The 18906-nt window shown below is 42.2% G+C and overlaps 1 protein-coding gene across 1 annotated transcript in view; it reads right to left on the minus strand.

Moving 5' to 3' along the window:
* Positions 1-4315: 4315 nt before the first annotated feature.
* The window catches only part of LOC124721542 (39S ribosomal protein L37, mitochondrial), an 81205-nt gene continuing 66614 nt past the window's right edge, over positions 4316-18906 (minus strand). Inside the window, exon 6 of the mRNA XM_047246570.1 lies at positions 4316-4618. Coding sequence (XP_047102526.1) covers positions 4361-4618 — 258 coding nt within the window. The 3' untranslated portion in view covers positions 4316-4360. The remainder of the gene's footprint in view (positions 4619-18906) is intronic.

Here is an 18906-nt window from a genome sequence, read left to right on the forward strand (position 1 = left end):
TCTGAGACACTAAACCTTCAACACGAACACCAAAAGGGGAATTAGAATTGAAAGAACGTAAAATAATGAGGAAAATCCTAGGACCAAGAACTAAAGATGGTGTGCATTATCCAAAACCCAATGCAGAAATATATAAAAATATCTCCAAAATAACAGACACAGTGCGCATCAGAAGAATTCAATTCATGGGGCATTTAGAAAGAATAGACTCAAACAGGTTAATGCACAAAATTTATACGCTTTTAAAGAACAAAACTACAAGACCAAACTGGTACAAACAGATGGAAAAAGAGCTAGGAGAATTAGGGTCTCCAAATCTACATGACAGAAATGAAATCAGAAAAATCACAAACACATGGAGTTTTGAGGAAGAAGAGAGAAAAACTAACCAACATACGTGGTCTACACAATGAAAGCTAGCCCATTCGTTGCTTATGAAGGAATACTGGGTGAAAAGGAAGGCCAACAAATGTTGATTACGCGTGGTCCTAAGTGATCCTTCAGCGAAGAAGAAGAAGAATATATGAAATTTGTTAATATTAACTATTTTTTGCAGAGTCATAGAAAGTGAAACAAACCCCCAAAAATCGAACTCAAAGTTTGAGTTAGTACCATATCGTTAAATTTCAGGTTATTTCATTGGGGTTCGGTATAAGCTCCCATAAATTTAATGTAGTGTTGACTGATGCTATCCATTTTTAATTTCAGATAACTCCCCAGGGACTACACTGCACACAGTCTGTGTACTTCAAACTTGTAAAAAACAAATCCAAACTTTGCCATTTTTTGTTCATATGAATGACAACCTGGCCTTAATAGCTCTGTCAATGGGTGCTCTGTTATATTATATGTTTGTAGGCTGCTAGATGGCAAGACCAAATGTGGATTGTAGTGACTGTTAGTGTATTTCTGTTTAGTTTCAGTGTGAGTTAGCTGTTTTGCTTGCAAATGGTAGGATCCCAAAAGCATATGTGGTCATTTTCTTCAAACTAGTATACTGTCTGGCTTTACACAGTCCTCCTAGTTGCCTACAAAATGGCAAAACATAGCTTTGTTGTATTCTCCTTGTGGTAACTATGAGGCAAAATTTGTAGGTGGCAGCCATTAGCTGGAGCTGTCAACAGTGGGCAATCACTAAGAAGCAGAGCTTAAGTTTTGTGTCACTTGTTAGCAGCTGAATGTCCAAATGGTGTCACTGTGGTGTACATAAATGCAGTGGACAAGTTCCCATACTGACAATCCTTCTTGTACACTATTCCAAGCCTGAAATGACAGAATGAGGCATGTGACAGAATGCACAGGGTATATAAACCACACTAGAGAGACAGAGTGCTCTATCGAACTGTAATGTGAGTACAGTTTCATTTCTACTGCATTACACAAGTGGCTCTATGTAGTGATTCTATGTGGTCAAAAAAGTACTGAGAATAATATTTACAATCACAAAACACTAACTACACGTGTCATGAGGGTAGTAGAAAACTTTTCTTTAGCAGTTTGTTACAAACTGATACCAATCAATACCTTGCGAACCAACTCACATGAATTTTTATTCAACTCAACTCTGTTGGATCACCAGAGTTTTTTATTTGATTACAAGCATCAGTCTAGCATATAGACCATGACATCATGAGATCTGATGTTTGATGATGTTTGGTTTGTGGGGCGCTCAACTGCACGGTTATCTGACTCTGTACAAATGCCCAATCTTTACTCAGTCCAATCGCGCCACTTCCATGAATGATGATGATGATGATGATGATAAAATGAAGAGGACAAGACAAACACCCAGTCCCCAAGCAGAGAAAATCCCCAATCTGGCCAGGCATTGAACCCAGGACCCCATGATCCAGAGGCAGTAAAGCTAGCCACTAGACCATGAGCTGCGGACAAGAGATTTGAAGATGATGTGTCAGTCAGTTTCAAATTAGTAATCAACTAGAAAACCTGTGGTGATCAAAATGGAGATGATTTCCATTAGACAATAATGTTTTAAATTTCTTCTGATAACATGCACTGTACTGTGCCTGATTATAAAAGGATTAACACAAGTAGACATGATTCTGAACAGAAATACACACATCAAAACAAGTTTGGCATCACATCAGTTCACAGAACTCCTGAAGATAGACGTTGACTGTGGATATTGTATCACAGACACAGTCCCTTTGACTGTTCAGAGATGTCACCAAATCTGTCAAAAGATGTAAACAACCATGCATGAGCAGTGCCTATTAGATGGAGTGGGTCCGACAACCAATCAGTTCCAGTCATTCCACCACAAAGGAGGTACACGGCTCGTGTTGTCTGTAGTTCAACCATGCCAGACGGTCAAAACCGCATTTCGACTGTGTCTGCATTGTTACTTTGTACCAGGAAGGGCTCTCAAAAATGGAAGTGTCCAGGTGTCTCGGAGTGAACCAAAGTGATGTTGTTCAGATGGTGGCGGTGGTGGTTAGTGTTTAACGTCCCGTCGACAACGAGGTCATTAGAGACGGAGCGCAAGCTCGGGTTAGGGAAGGATTGAGAAGGAAATCGGCCGTGCCCTTTCAAAGGAACCATCCCGGCATTTGCCTGAAACGATTTAGGGAAATCACGGAAAACCTAAATCAGGATGGCTGGAGACGGGATTGAACCGTCGTCCTCCCGAATGCGAGTCCAGTGTGCTAACCACTGCGCCACCTCGCTCGGTGTTGTTCAGACATGGAGGAGATACAGAGAGACAGGAACTGCCGATGACATGCCCCACTCAGGCTGCCCAAAGGCTACTACTGCAGTGGATAAACATTGCTTACAGATTATGTCTCAGAGGAACCCTGACAGCAACACTACCATGTTGAATAATGCTTTTCGGGCAGCCACAGGACATCGTGTTACAACTCAAACTTCGCACAATAGGCTGCATGATGTGCAATTTCACTCCCATGTCCATGGGAAGGTCCATCTTCATAACCAGCAGCACAGTACAGATGGGCTCAACAACACGCTGAATGGACCGCTCAGGATTGGCATCACATTCTCTTCACCAAGAGCGTCACATATGCCTTCAGCCAGACAATCATCATAGACGTGTTTGGAGGCAACCCAGTCAGGCTCAACTCCTTAGCCACACTGTCCAGTGAGTGCAGCAAGGTGGAGGTTCTTTGTTGTTTTGGGGTGGCATTATGTGTGGCCGATGTATGCCACTGGTGGTCATGGAAGGCGCCATAATGACTGTATGATACGTGAATGCCATGCTCTGACTGATAGTGCAACCATATCAGCAGCATATTGGCAAGGTATTCATCTACATGGACGACAATTCGCACCCCTATCCTGGACATCTTGTGAATGACTTCCTTCAGGATAACGATATCACTCGAGTAGAGTGGCCAGCATGTTCTTCAGACAGGAACCCTATCAAACATGCCTGAGATGGATTGAAAAGGGCTGTTTATGGACGGCATGACCCACCAACCACTCTGACGGATATATGCCAAATCGCCATTGAGGAGTGGCACAATCTGGACCAAGCGTGCCTTGATGAACTTGTGAATAGTATGCCATGGTAAATACAGGCATACATCAATGCAAGAAGACATGCTACTGGGTATTAGAGGTACCGGTGTGTACAGCACTCTTGACCACCACCTCTGAGGGTCTCACAGTATGGTGGTACAAACTGAAATGTGTGGTTTTCATGAGCAATAAAAAGGGCAGAAATGATGTTTATGTTGATCTCCATTCCAATTTTCTGTACAGGTTCCAGAACTCTCAGAACCAAGGTGATGCGAAACTTTTTTTGATGTGTGTGTAGAAGGAACTGAATGGTAAGTACAATTACAGTATACATTAACTAAACTTATTGCCTGTTGGCTTTTGTCTTGAGATCTTTAGCTGACATTCATTTACAATTTTTCTAATGTTTCATTAGGCACGAGTGGCCGGCAATGTTGAAGATTCGCCCACTATTGCTGGTGCTGTTCTGCCACTCGCAACAGAGGGTGAATCTTTGTCAATGCCACTTGTACTGGTGAAATGCCAAAAATCATTGAACAAATGTCAGCCGAAGAGCCCAAGACAAACGCAGACAGGTAATGTGTCAAAACGGCTCAATAACTTTGCATTAACTTAACAGTTGTCCCATCCACTTGTAAACACTATTTATCAAATAAGTGGTGACAAATTACTTTCTCTCATACAAATTGCGCTGTTTTTTTTTTATGAAATGGTGTTTACCAAAGGGAATTCATTTATTGCTTCTAAAACTGAATGTAATCACATGAATGTGGTGTAATACTATTACTGTTGGTATAACAGAAAAAGTTTACTCAGATTTGTCTACACAATTTGTTTATTTATAGTTGACAATAACATTCTGCTAGTGAAGACTGTGTTTATAAAATCCCAACAATCTCTTAAATACCTCTGGATTATATCCCTCCAATGTTGGTTTACCTTTGATATAAGTACATGAATTAAATAATTGGATTCTTGGAATATTCCACATTATATTCTTTACTCCGTCTTTGCCATTCAGATTTAGTGTGTTGAGCTGGAACACTAAAAAATGGAACCACCTTCCATCTGTCTGTATGCACTGTATGGTGACTGGTTCTGGTAGGTTCTTGACATTGTCCTAGTGAAAGAAAAGGAATGAAGTAGAACATTAAAAACAACAAGATTGTCAAAGTTAACTCATCGTGTTTCTACTGTTGATATTTGCAGCCATTTCTCTTCAATTGCTACTGCATTATGCTTTATCATATACATAAGAAAAATTCCATATTTTACAAATGAATGTTTTACATGTGTGTACCAAATATGTTTTGTCCCTTCATGCTAGACACCTTCAGTAGTCTATAATACAAACAAAATTACTTAATTACTAGCTGAGTACCCGGCATTGTCCAAGTATGTCTTTAGTCCAGTCTTCTACTAGACCATCTTCTCCTTCTCCATCTCTCTGTTCATCTCCTCCTGCCCCTCTCTGTCCAATTGCTCTTCCCCCCTCCCCTTTTACCCACATGTTTACTCACGTACACACTTGTCACATATATTTCACATATATTCAACCTACTACATTCATATTTGAACACGCATTGCACACCTATCTCTAGCAAATTTTGCCTTGCAGTTTCATTTTCACACATCACAATGTTTATGACAGTCATATCTCCTGAACTATGTGTTGTACAATCACATATTTTTGCAGGTACATTCAATGGCATATGTAGATACTGTCTGAAAAATGTGTTGCAAATACAGTTAGCAGTAAAGCAGTAAAAAATTAAAATGTCATGCCTGATGCGGCAGTTTTATCACGTGAAAAGCAAAAATTCAGTTAGCGATATGTTTTTATTTTTTATTTTTTTTATCATATTGCAGGGGGTGTCAATGAGATCTGTAGTGATATATGGCAGCTTATTTAAATCTAAATATTTTATTAACAACTACACTGTAGTGCCAAATAAACTGGCATAGGCATGTGTATTCAAATACAGAGATATGTAAACAGGCAGAATATGGTGCTGCAGTCGGCAACACCTATATGTGACAAAAAGTGTCTGGCGCAGTTGTTAAATTGGTTACTGCTGCTACACTGGCAGATTTAAGTGAGTTTGAATGTGGTGTTATAGCCAGGGCACAAGCAATGGGACACAGCATCTCCCAGGTAGCGATGAAGTAGGGATTTTCCCATACGACCATTTCACGAGTGTACCACGAATATCAGGAATCTGGTAAAACATCAAACAAAAACATGGCTGTGGCGAGAAAAAGATCCTGCAAGAATGGGACCAACAACGACCGAAGAGAATCATTCAACATGACAGAAGTGCAACCCTACTGCAAATTGCTGCGGATTTCAGTGCTGGGCCATCACCAAGTGTCAGCGTGCAAACCATTCAACGAAACATCATCGATATGGGCTTTCGGAGCCAAAGGCCCACTTGTGTACCCTTGATGACTGCACGACACAAAGATTTACACCTTGTCTGGGCTTGTCAACACCGACATTGGTATGTTGATGACCGAAAACATGTTGGCTGGTTGGACGAGTCTCCTTTAAAATTGTATCAAGCAAATCGACGTGTATGGGTATGGAAATAACATTGTGAATCCATGGACCCTGCATATCAGCAGGACTGTTCAAGTTGGTGGGCATATGCAATTGGAGTGATATGGGACCCATGGTATGTCTAGATACGACTCTGACAGGTGACATGTACGTAAGCATCCTGTCTGATCACCTGCATCCTTTCATGTCCATTCTGCAGTCCAAGGGAACTGGGTAATTACAGCAGGATAATGCGACACCCCACATGTCCAGAATTGCTACAGAGAGGCTCCAGGAACACTCTTCTGAGTTTAAACACTTCCGCTGGCCACCAAACTCCTCAGGCATGAATATTATTGTGCATATCTGGGACGCCTTGCAACGTGCTGTTCAGAAGTGATCTCCACACCCTTGTATTCTTATGGATTTATGGATAGCCCTACAGGACATGATGTCAATTCCCTCCAGCACTACTTGAGACATTGGTCGAGTCCATGCCACAGTGTCCTGCAACACTTCTGTGTGCTAATGGGGGCCCTACATGATATAAGGCAGGTGTACCACTTTCTTTAGCTCTTCAGTGTATGCTATTATCCGGTCGGTGCCCGACAAAGAAGTGAGGCAACGTGCCCTTCAGTAGGCAAATCCAAATCTAGATGAAGTCCTATCCATCGCACAGTCTTTTGAAATTTCTCGCGCCACTGGAGCGCAAATAGAGGAGTGGGGTGATGTTGGGGACATACAACCTCTGTGCGCTGCTGACGACGCGTGCAGCGTGTCCCCGCCTGCCGACATGGCCGCGGTATGCTACACACGCAGTCTCGGCCTAACCGTAAACAGCCCTCTCAGAAACTGCAGCAAAACCCCTGGCAACTTCCTCCATGTCCGCAGTGTTTTATGAAACATTCACACAAGGATTGTCCCCAACGTTGGGCCGTGTGTCACAATTGCAAAAAGAAGGGTCATGTGTCTTCCGTTTGCAAATCCGACCGCATACATGACGTTCATGACCATGACACTGATTCTGCTTCTATGTTGTCTGTCAATTGCACTTCTTCCCTTTCAGGGAAGTTATTCCTCACAGTCCAAAACCTTGGTCGGAATGTTCGCATGCAGGTGGATACTGGTTCTGCTGCCATTATCATTAATTCTCAGACATATCTTCCGTTGGGTTCTCCACTCCTATCACCTGTCACTCGGCAATTACGGACGTACAATAGACAGAAGACTTCTCTCTTGGGACAATTTAGTGCTGAGGTATCTTACAAATACGTCATTCGCACTGTTCCCATATTTGTGGTCGACGAGAGTAACGCAGAAAATCTTTTTGGTTTCGATGCCTTTTGCGTTTTTGGGTTCTCCATAGATGACTCTGTCAATATCCTCTCTGATGCTATTCCTTATGCTCAACTGGATTCCTTGTCGACAACATTTTCGTCCCTTGTTTCTCCTGGGTTAGGCCGTGCAAACGACTTTGAAGCTCATATCACACTTAAACCCACTGCTCGGCCTAAGTTTTTTCAGGCTCGGCTATTTCCTGTGGCCCTTCGTGATCGGGTAAAATGGGAGTTGGATCGTCTCACTACTTCAGGGGTCTTGCTTCCTGTGACTTCCAGTGAGTGGTCCTCTCCTGTCGTTGTCGTTGCCAAGCCAAATGATGATATTTGTCTCTATGGCGATTTTAAAGCCACTGTAAATGCACAATGCCTCATTGACACTTATCCTATGCCCCGACCTAAAGAATTGTTCACTAAACTTGCGGGTGGCCAGTATTTTTTTAAAATTGACCTGTCAGAAGCTTATCATTAACTTCCCCTCGATGCTGCTTCCCGGCAGTTTCTGGTCCTTAACACGCCTTTTGGCCTCTTATCAATACCAACGATTGCCATTCGGGGTTGCCAGCACTCCTGCTCTCTTTCAGCGATTCTTGGAACAATTATTGCTCCCTGTCCTGGGTGTATCAATTACATGGACGACATTGTTGTCACTGGCTCCACCACTGAAAAACATCTTCAGAACCTCCGCACACTTTTTCATGTGTTACAGACTGCCGGTCTTAAGTGTAATCTTCAGAAATCAAAATTTTTTCAGGCATCTATCATGTACTTGGGGTTTCAACTATCTTGGGATGGTATTTGTCCGTTTCAGCAAACTGTCGCTGCGATCGATGCCCTTCCTCGCCCTACATCTGTTAAGGAACTGCATGCCTTCTTGGGGAAAATAGCTTACTATCACAAGTTTTTACCGTCTGCTGCTTCGGTGGCTCAGCCGTTGCATCACCTGTTGCATAAAAACGTGCCTTTTCACTGGTCCGCGTCACGTGAAGCGGCTTTCCTGAAATTGAAGACTATGTTGAAACAGGCCCTGTGCCTGGCTACTTATCGACCTGGCCAACATCTTGTTCTTGCCACGGACGCCTCTCAGTACGGGGTCAGCGCATTCCTTGCGCACCGTTTTTCTGAAGGTTCTGAACAACCCATTGCTTATGCCTCCAAAACGCTCACGGATGCCCAACAAAAGCACAAACCACTTGTTTCATTGTTTCATCCATCAACGTCACTTCCTGACAAGGCTGCACACCGCCTCCAGCATTGGGCTCTTTGCTTGTCTCGTTTCAGTTATGAGATCCATATCCGGCTGACGGCTCAACATGCGAATGCTGATGCACTGTCTCACCTTCCCATGGGTCCTGATCTGGCATTCGATAGGGACGAACTTTTTTGTTTTTACCTGGATGTTGCTGAGCAGCGGGTTGTGGATGGATTCCCCATCACCAGGGACCAGCTGGCGGCTGCTACGGGTTCTGACCCTAGCCTCTCCCGGGTTTTACGCTGTATTCAGAAGGGTTGGCCAGATCGTCCGTCCGCTAAGATTTCTGATCCATGGCGGAACTACTATGCTTTGCGCTACTGCCTCACGGCTAGGGATGGTGTCATCCTCCTTTCCACCGACAACGCTTCGCCGCGCGTTGTGGTATCTGCGTCTTTGCATGCTTCAGTCTTGCGCCTCCTTCACCAAGGGCACTGGGGTGTCTCTCCCACAAAATTTCTGGTGCGCCATCATGTGTACTGGCCTGGCATTGACTGAAATAGCACACATGGTCGCTGCCTGCGGCCCTTGTGCGTCACAGGCCGCCACCCCAAAGTCATCTTTGTCACCGTGGCCTTCACCTGAGAAGCCCTGGGAGCGTATTTATGCTGACTTTGCATGACCTTTCTTAGGTACTTATTAGCTACTCGTAATTGACGCCTACTTTAACTTTCCTTTCATTGTCCGTTGCACGTCGCCTACCACTGTGGCACCCACAAGTGCTCTCGCCCGCAGTTTTTCATTGGAAGGCCTTCCCTCTACTCTTGTTACTGATAATGGTCCGCAATTTGCCTCTTCCAAATTTGCGGATTTTTGTGCTCATCACGGCGTTCTGCCTGTCACGGCCCCTCCATTCCATCCACAATCAAACGGTGAGGCTGAACGACTGGTCCGCACATTTAAGGCTCAGATGCGGAAACTCCTGACTTCTTCTGCTGCTGATGATGCGCTTCCCCAATTTCTGGACGACAGCCCCGCACGCTACTTCATCTTCTGCAGCCTTCCACCTCCCAGCCACGGGTGCCTTCGCTTGGCCGGTTCACCGCCGATGACCTTGTATGGGTACGGGGATATGGCAGGCGGCCAAAATGGAGTCCTGGCCACATCTTACGACACCGTGGCTGACGCCTGTATGAAATCCAGACGGACATAGGTGTTGCAGTGCGTCATTCGGACCAGCTTCGGCCTCGTGTGCCGGCAACGCCTGTTCCGAATGCTGCTACACCACCTTCGGCTCTACCTGACACTCGGGATCTTGGCATCTCTCATTACTCACAACGCAGCCCTCTCACTGTCATCTCGGTGCCAGCACAAGAACGGACGCCACCAGGAGACATGCCCATGCAGGAACCAGATGACCATCATCTGCCGGAGCAACTCTACTCGCCTTCTTCTCCTACGGACGCCGACACATCGCCCATGTCTCCTGTTATATCAACCGGACTTGCCACAATGGGCAGATTGGTGCATGGGGGACCAGCTGATTCGATCCCTCCGTCTCCTGTCATCTCGACCCGTTATCATCGGGGACACTTCCGCCCGTATGGGAAGCCTCCTCCTCGAGACTTAATGGCCAGTCAAACAACGCCTATGGACGTTAGCAATCTACAGGCCACATTCATCAAGACCAGTGCAAAAATTTCAAAGGGGGGAAAAGTGTTGTGACTCGCCGATCATTCAAAGTGCCGCCGCGCAATTACGCGCGTCCTATACATGCGACGCTGTCTGCCAGATATGCAGCAGCCACGCCACCTAAGCGGCCAGCCAGCCAGCCAGCGGCCGCTAGACTTGGACTCAGTGCTAATTTGAATGTTACCGTGTTCACATGTTTTGCTTGGTCAATTTGCTCTGTGACTTACACATGTTGTGTCGTTTTGAAATATATGTGTTTAACTTGACGTTATACCAGCAAGATCACAGTGGGATAGAGGGGGGAGTGGGGGATGGAGTTGGGTGGGGATGGAAGTAGTGGGGCACTCTGTGTGTGTGTGTGTGTGTGTGTGTGTGTGTGTGTGTGTGTGTGTGAGTGCGCGCGCGCGCGCGTGTATGTCAATTTTTTTAATGGTAAGCTGTGAAATAGTTTTTCAACTATTGTGCAGGATGCTACAATACAGATTATGTACAGAGAAATGTTTAAATGTAATTTATCAATTGGAAGAAACTGTATAGTTGTAAATAGAACAGTTATATTTAAATGAGCTGCCAAGAATCACTGCATATCTCCTATCAAAATATGTATAATTAAATAATTTCTTCGTATTCCAGATCACTAAAGATGGCAAGCATGAAGAGGTGAAACAGGTTTAGTACACACAAATAAAGCAATGACAAAGCAAGCATAGCATAGTGTTTTGTTACTTTTGTTTTGGAGAACCATATTAAGACTGCAACAACACAAATGTGTAGGCAATAGTGGATGCTCTAATGCAACTCCTAGATTACAATGATTACTCTCACTAAGGACAAAAGGTTCTGACCACAACAGCTATTAAAGCAAGACCCCCACACAAGAAAATAAAACAGTAATCCTATAAACTTTAACTGCAACATTAATTTTCATGGTTCATAACATGTTACATGATTGTGGATGTGATGAAATCCACAACAAATTAATCAAATTTCACCACCAAAATTGAAAATACCTGTAGCATTTTAAGTAATTTATACAATAAATATTTATAGTGATAGTTCTCGAAACGTGTTTCAATACTTTGCTGTCAAGCCTCGTCACAAGGGTGAGAGAACTTAAAAGTACAAGACTGATGGTAAATTTCACTCTTTTGAACACTTACATTTTTTCGTCATGTACAAAAAGATTTACAAAACCTTGGTAGATAAAAATTCTTAGTGACATGAAGTTGGACTCCAGATTAACTGCCAAATGAACAGGCTGTACTTGAGTTAACACGTAATTTATTTTATTCAGAAATTATGTTTAGGAATATTTTGTGACTTAGCTAACACTTCTGACTGTGTGAACTGCAATATTCTCATGAGAAAGTTGAAATAGTGTGGAGTAAAAACAGAAGGTTAACAGTTCTCATCTTATGTATATGACACAGCTCAATAGAGTACTTTCATGTCTCTCTCTTGGTGATAGGCATTTTGAATATGAGGCAATCAAGAAGTATTACTCACAAGATTCACATGTTATGCTTTTTGAATATAATACAAGGATAAAAAAAAGTTTAATCTCCTACTGAAAGGGTTGATGCTGAAACTGTTATCATGTGGTTGTCATTACATGTTGACCAGATATAACAAATACAGTTTAATACTTTCACAGAATTCTAAAACATATAGTCTGTGTGGCTGTGGATTTAATGCACTCAGTGGAAAGGTTGTTAACAATGGCGCTAAAAACAAGTCAGACAAAAATGTGGTTAAAATGAGTAAAATTTCTACTACTTTTCACTCAAATTTACATCACTCAAACTGTAAAAATTGTAGTTATTCTAAATCTAAAAAAGAAGAGTGTTAAGACTAAAATAAAAGCTCAGGAAAGTGTGGCTAGTTGATCAAATACAAAAGAGAATGGCATAAAACAGCCACTCTGATAAAATATATTAAAGACGTCTCTTGATTATTTAAGGGAACTAGACAGACTTGTCAGAGAATAAAAAAATTGCTATGTTTGTGTCATTCTAAAATACAGGGAACATTTGCACGTGAATCAGCCTCTTCCCTCTTGTCTGCAAAAAAATAGAATCATATAAAATGTGATATACTCCACACAGGAGTGTCATCTTGCAGGAGAATGAAGATATGTGTCACTGGATTGTGCACTATATTTAAAGGGCCCGCAGCACTCTACCCTATGTGAATGGTTGGAAGAAAAGATGATGCACCTGAGTAGCTCCCTCTGCTGGCAAAAGTTTATTGCCTTTCAGTAAGACCTACTATTTTATTACTTATTGAGTTACAACCACAAAGAAGGCATTGTGAATGTATAAATTACTTCCCTGTTTATATCACTGTCTTATAAAAATACTGAAACACACTTCTGATGACTTTCTGGGACAGGGTACTCCAGTTATTCTCATACCTGCTGTCAATGGGAGTAACCTTTTTGGTATCTGAAATGCTCTGGAATCAGTAACTTACTGGAACAGTGCACTGTTAGTGTTGATTTCTATACACTATCAGCTACAGAAGCTTGGACTCCAGGGACAAAGAGAAGTTTAGAGTTTGAAACTGAAAAAACAACAGCTCCACACTATTGCCTTCATGTCACCACATCAAAATGCTATTTGCCAATGCAAAACAACTAGCAGATACAAACGCGTACATATACTGAACTGACAAAAACCATGGGATATCTCCTAATATTGCGTCAGACCACCTTTTGTCCTGTGTAGTGCAGCAACTCGATGTGGCATGTGCTCAACAAATTGTTGGAAGTCCCCTGCATAAATATTGAGCCATGCTGCATCTATAGCCACTCATAATTGCAAAAGTGTTGTCAGTGTAGAATTTTGCGCACGAACTGATATCTCAGAATGAGATTTTCACACTGCAATGGAGTGTGCGCTGATATGAAACTTTCTGGCAGATTAAAACTGTGTGTCCGACTGAGAATCGAACTTGGGACCTTTGCCTTTCGTGGGCAAGTCAAGGTCGCACTCTTGACAATGTGGATTTTGGAATATCGAATTCCCTAATGATTTCCAAAATGGAATGTCCCATGCATCTAGCTCCAATTACCAATTCTGCGTTGCCATCATGTGGGCTTAACCGTACTGGTAACCTTTTCACATGAATCACCTGAGTACAAATGAAAGTCCCGCAAATGCACTGTCCCTTTATACCTTGCGTATGTGATACTGCCGTCATCTGTATATGTACTCATCTCTATCCCATGACTGTTGTCACCTCAGGGTAATGTAGTTTGTAATAGCTATGAATATTGCTGCAAGCTGTGGTTCATGCAGTATGGCGTTATGGATACCATCTCTGGCTGGTGTGCCGTGGTTTGCCAGTTCAAACCAGATCACCAGCAAGTGATTTATCATTTCTGGAAAGTTATTGAAATGTCCTATATTTGTAATGTTTATATATTCTGGGGTATTTGAACTTTACATAAATAGCCCTACTCTCTGTCCCAGAGGTCAGTTTTGTTCCACCTGTATGTTGGTGTCCGTAATAAACGTTCTTTTAGAGCTAAGTATCATATGTCATTGATGATCCTGCTTTCGAATTTGGACTTTAGTATGGTTATGATGTGACATTGTTTGGCAGAGATGCAGGGTAGTTCAAAACCATTTATATCACCATGGCTTCAATTAGGCATCATAAATGTCATTGCCTACATGGACAAGATCAGGGATACGAGCAGATCATCATTCAGAAGATCTGTCCATCAGCATTTTTTAGAGATGCTGGTTAAGACCTAATGAAATCAAATGGGTAAAAGGATTCGATCAAATCACCAAATACAACAGGTGGGATGACATGATGTGTTTGGCAAATGTGTACTTTTACACCGATGCGCAGCCCAACAGTGGCTTAAGAACAGCTAAGAGAAGCTCAATACCTGAAAAGCATTCAAGGCCAAACTGAGAAAGACATGTAGTGATAATCAGCAGCAAGTTCACATATTGGAAGTCTTACATACAAAATGTTTTTGACCTATGCCACATTGTGAATCAAATATGATAGAAGCTGACAAAATCTCACACCTGATGAAAGGATTCACAGAAGCCATATACCAAGATTTTTTGGTAAAGGGTACGACAGCAACTGAGGAATTCATCAGGTGGTGCCAGCGCATGCAGGAAATGTAAGAAGAAAGAGTCAAATAAAAAAAGTATGACCAACTCACAAATGTGGTCCTATGGCAGTTGTGGAAGACCACCACCATCTTGCCTCACTCACACTTCATGTAGTGAAAGAATGAATACAGCATTTTAGGGCAACTGGAACTACCAGAGTGAGAAAGCAAGAGATAGCAGCCATGAATGTTGACTCAATACATCAGTAGCTAAATAAAGAATGCCAAAGAAGACGTGTATTGATCTTTGGGACTAAATTTCTACTAGCAGTCAAATGCACCAAGGTAGAATGGACTTGGCCAACTTGGACTCATACTGCAGGCATCAAACGGTAACCCAGCACTGGACAACAGCACTTACAACCAAGTCCTACGCCACCCCACAGAAGAACCATTTGAAGGATACAGGACAAGAAACTGGTGTGATTCTACAGTGGACATGTTGTACACTATTGAAGACAAAGAAGACGAGTTTCTGATTACTACTACACTGCAGGACATCAACCATCACAACAGTCCTATTCACATCACTCAACTACTACACTCAACAATTACAGTCAGCCAGTGGGACAAAGCCAGCACCATCCCCTGGGCAAGATTGCTCCATAATACACCATAGCCATTCCCTGTCACTGTACAGAGGTACCAGCTACTCATCTAGCTGCCAAATTCAGGGCTACTAAGCAAGGCAACCATATATGGAGGTGGGGCTGCCACAGATGAAAATCATCCATGGATAAAAGTCACAAAGATGTCAAAAAATCTCACTGACTTCATCATTGACGGCCAACTTATAAAGGTGCTAGTTGACTCAGGAGCTTCATTTTTTTGTAATGTCAAATGCTTCTTGACATGAGCTACAAGAGAGCATGTTCTGTGATATGAAAGCAATTATGCTGAAAGTTGCAAATACGTGCAGCTGAAAAGGGTATGTATTGCAAGAATAACTATCAATGATAGAACACAGCCAGTCCAAATTGTCACTTAAACTGAATCAGTTTAGGCTCTTCAACAGTCTGTATAATTTTGACCCTAAAGTATTGGGACACCCAGTATATGCCCACAATTGGGCACAAAAATAAACAAGTGACATCTTGAGGGAGGAAGTGAAAGAGTTAGTAAATGGCATAATGATGGGAGAATTCAAATTGCCACTAAAACTGTAGAACCATTTGACTTGGAATAAGTGAAAGAGACATGACACTTATAGATTTTTGTAGGGAAAAGAACATCTGGTAGTGGTGAATACTTTGTTTCGACTGAGAAAAATAAAATTGCACACATGGAAAAGTTCTGGAGACTGCAGCTGCTATAAGATTGATTACATACTGACCAAAAAGAGATTCAAGAATAGCATGTGTAATTTGAAAGGAAGCAGATACAATGGAAGTACAGGTAAGGCTGAATTCCTCTAAAAAGCACACAAAAAAACCTTTTGGGGAAAGAATTAAGAATGTCCTCTTGAATATGCTCAACAATGGGGTGGATAAGATTAAAAGTATACTAAAGTGACAGCATATTACACTAGAAACACTTGAGAAGAAAGAGAAAAGGGGGCATTAATGAATAGATGAGATTTAATAATGTATTAAAAGGGAAACGGGCAAAGGAAGGTTTGTGAACACATAATAGAATTTCATAGAGAAGAACATTATGACATGATGCACCAGGACGTCCAAGAATTTGGTAGGGGATCTGGAAGATGAATAATCAGTTTTTGCACTGAAACTGAACTTACTCACTTATGGCAAAAATACAAAAAAATGTGTGAGAATTACATTCAGTATCTGCACTACAAAAAGATTCAGAATCATGAAAATTTATTGGAAGTTGAAGAGGGAACTGATGACAACAAAGGATACAAAAATTTAAAATCAAAGTGATATATACTGAGGTGACAAAAGATAAGGGGTAGTGATATGCACAGGTACAAATGGTGGCATACACAAGTATAGAAGGGCAGTGCATTGGCAGAGCTGTAATTTGTACTTAGGTGATTCATATGAAAACGATTCCGACGTGATTATGGCCACATGACGAGAATTGATGATTTTTAGTTTGAGAGATGCTTAACAGCGTGTTTATCAGTGCCAGTACAAATTCCCAATCTTTTCACTGTTCAGTCTCGCCATTTTCCTGAATGATGATCAAATGATGAGGACAACACAAACACCCAGTCCTCGGGTGGAGAAACTGCCCGGCCCAGCCGGGAATCAAACCCATATGATGGGAATTAACAGACTTTGAATGCAGAATGATAGTTGGAGCTAGACACATAGGACAGTCCATTTTGCAAATTCCATCATACGTACAAACGACCATCACTTGCACGCAGGCAGAATATGCTTTCATTGCTGAAGGCCATGGCATACCATTCCATCTTCCAAGTGATCCTCTAGTGGCACCAGTCGAGTTATTCATATCGCTGCAGTAGTGTGAGTGGAAGGTGGGCTAGAGGTGTGTGTGCACGTAGTCCTACTATGAATAACATGTTCGCAACAGTTTGTGTTGACATGTCTTGGCTCATAAGCCCTCTTATCTGGGCTGTGGTTGCTGTATAACATGAAACTGATGCCCTTACAATACGAAGATCCTGGTGGATGTCTGTGCTGTGTGGATGCCCAGAACCTCATCTACGGGTGTGAGAATGTGCACATTATCACTGATACCAGCATCATTGGACAACTGACGCAGCACGTCCAATTTATGTCACAACTCTCTGAAAGGACAATCCTGTCACTCAGAAGGTCACAATTTGAGACCTTTCAAACTTGTTCAATTAGCTATCGGAAGCATGAGTGCATCTCCGTGACAGGGTTGCCTGCTTGCTTCACATATTTGCACCACATTGGGCCTTCTGGCTGTGAGCATCCCCTACTAAAAGGTAGACACAGGTGCCATTCTGGTAGCTGTACCACTACACTATCGGTTGTCAGATAACATTGAAACCATTATCAGTACAGCTACTATACCCCAGGTGGCATATGCCACCATCAGACCAAAAGTGATGTCATCTTTCCGGGCGTACAACTTTTTTTTCCTCTGGCAGTGTAATTAAAAACGTCTTAAAAAATATGAGAGCTACTACATAACTGTTCTTTTTTACCATACCTCTGCATCAGCTTGCTAGATGCTGCTTTCCTCGCCCTCTTTAACCTGTTTCTAAGGTGAAGATATGTTAAAACAGCAAATGGTGTGTGGTCCAATTACAAGTCTACCTACAGTTTCATCTGCTATACACATGGATCAACCTGCATCTAATAGGCGCTGCTCATGCATGGTTGTTTACATCTTTGGGTGGGTTTAGTGACATCTCTGAACAGTCAAAGGGACTGTGTCTGTGATACAATATCCACAGTCAATGTCTATCTTCAGGAGTTCTGGGAACCGGGGTGATGCAAAACTTTTTTTATGTGTGTACATTCTGCATTGTCTTGCTGCCTGAAAAACCACTGAATAAAGACCACATTTCCTGTAGGAGAAAACATATGTCACCTAAGAACTGATGGAAACACCTCAGGGAAGATTTTTTAGACCTGTAGGTGAGATTTAAGATATACGTCACCTAGAAGCTGTCGGTAACACCTTAGGGTAGTGTTTCAGACCCGTAGATGAAATCTAACACACTGTGGTGGCAGAAGAGAATATTTGATGAACTGTGAGGGAATAAGAAGTTTGTAATGCCACTAACAATTTGCACTGGTGACAAGATAGCATTTCACTTCTGACCAATGACACAAAGCTGATGAAAACCGGTGTTGCAAAATATGTAGGAGAGAAGAGGGGAGGCTGAACAATTATAGCTGGCTGCTCACAGAAAATGTAGAATCTTCTGCCTACTGCCAATGTGCCAGGTCTCTACTGGATATTCGGAAATTCCTCCTACAAACTTCTAGGACTTGTACAGGGGATTAAGTAACATAATATATGTTCAGAAACGTCATCCAACAATGCTACAGAGAGTCAAAGTCATAGGCGCCGGCACCTGTAAATGTATACATATACAGGATTATTCAGTGATGACCTGCAAACTTCCTCAGATGATGAAGAAGGAAAAATATATCAGTTTGAGATAAGGGTCCCTGTACTGGAAACAAACAAACCAAAAGTTATACGCGATAATCATTCTGATACCTCTGGTAGTAGAATACATATATGGTACTGCTGTTGCTAAGGTTGTGAGGTAGGCAACTTTCAGGGGAAGTAGTATGGACCAAAACAAAGAAAAAAAGTCTCATAAACCTAGAATCTAAAACACATACTGAGGAGCTATTAGTACCTGTTCATATTCACACTCACAGCTCTTAAGGTATGAATTTTAGAGCCCATGTTTACTAGACTTTTCCCTTGTTTGGTCAATATTAACACCACTGGAAGTTGCCTACCCTACAATATTAGCAACAACAGTACCAGGACATGTATTCCATTGTCAGAGGTATCAGAATGGTTTCCACTTATAACTTTCGACTCTTTCGTTTCATTTACAGGCACCAGCACCTATAACTTTGAC

Source organism: Schistocerca piceifrons, chromosome X (genome assembly GCF_021461385.2).
Source record: "Schistocerca piceifrons isolate TAMUIC-IGC-003096 chromosome X, iqSchPice1.1, whole genome shotgun sequence".
In the NCBI taxonomy this organism is placed as follows: Eukaryota; Metazoa; Arthropoda; class Insecta; order Orthoptera; family Acrididae; genus Schistocerca; species Schistocerca piceifrons.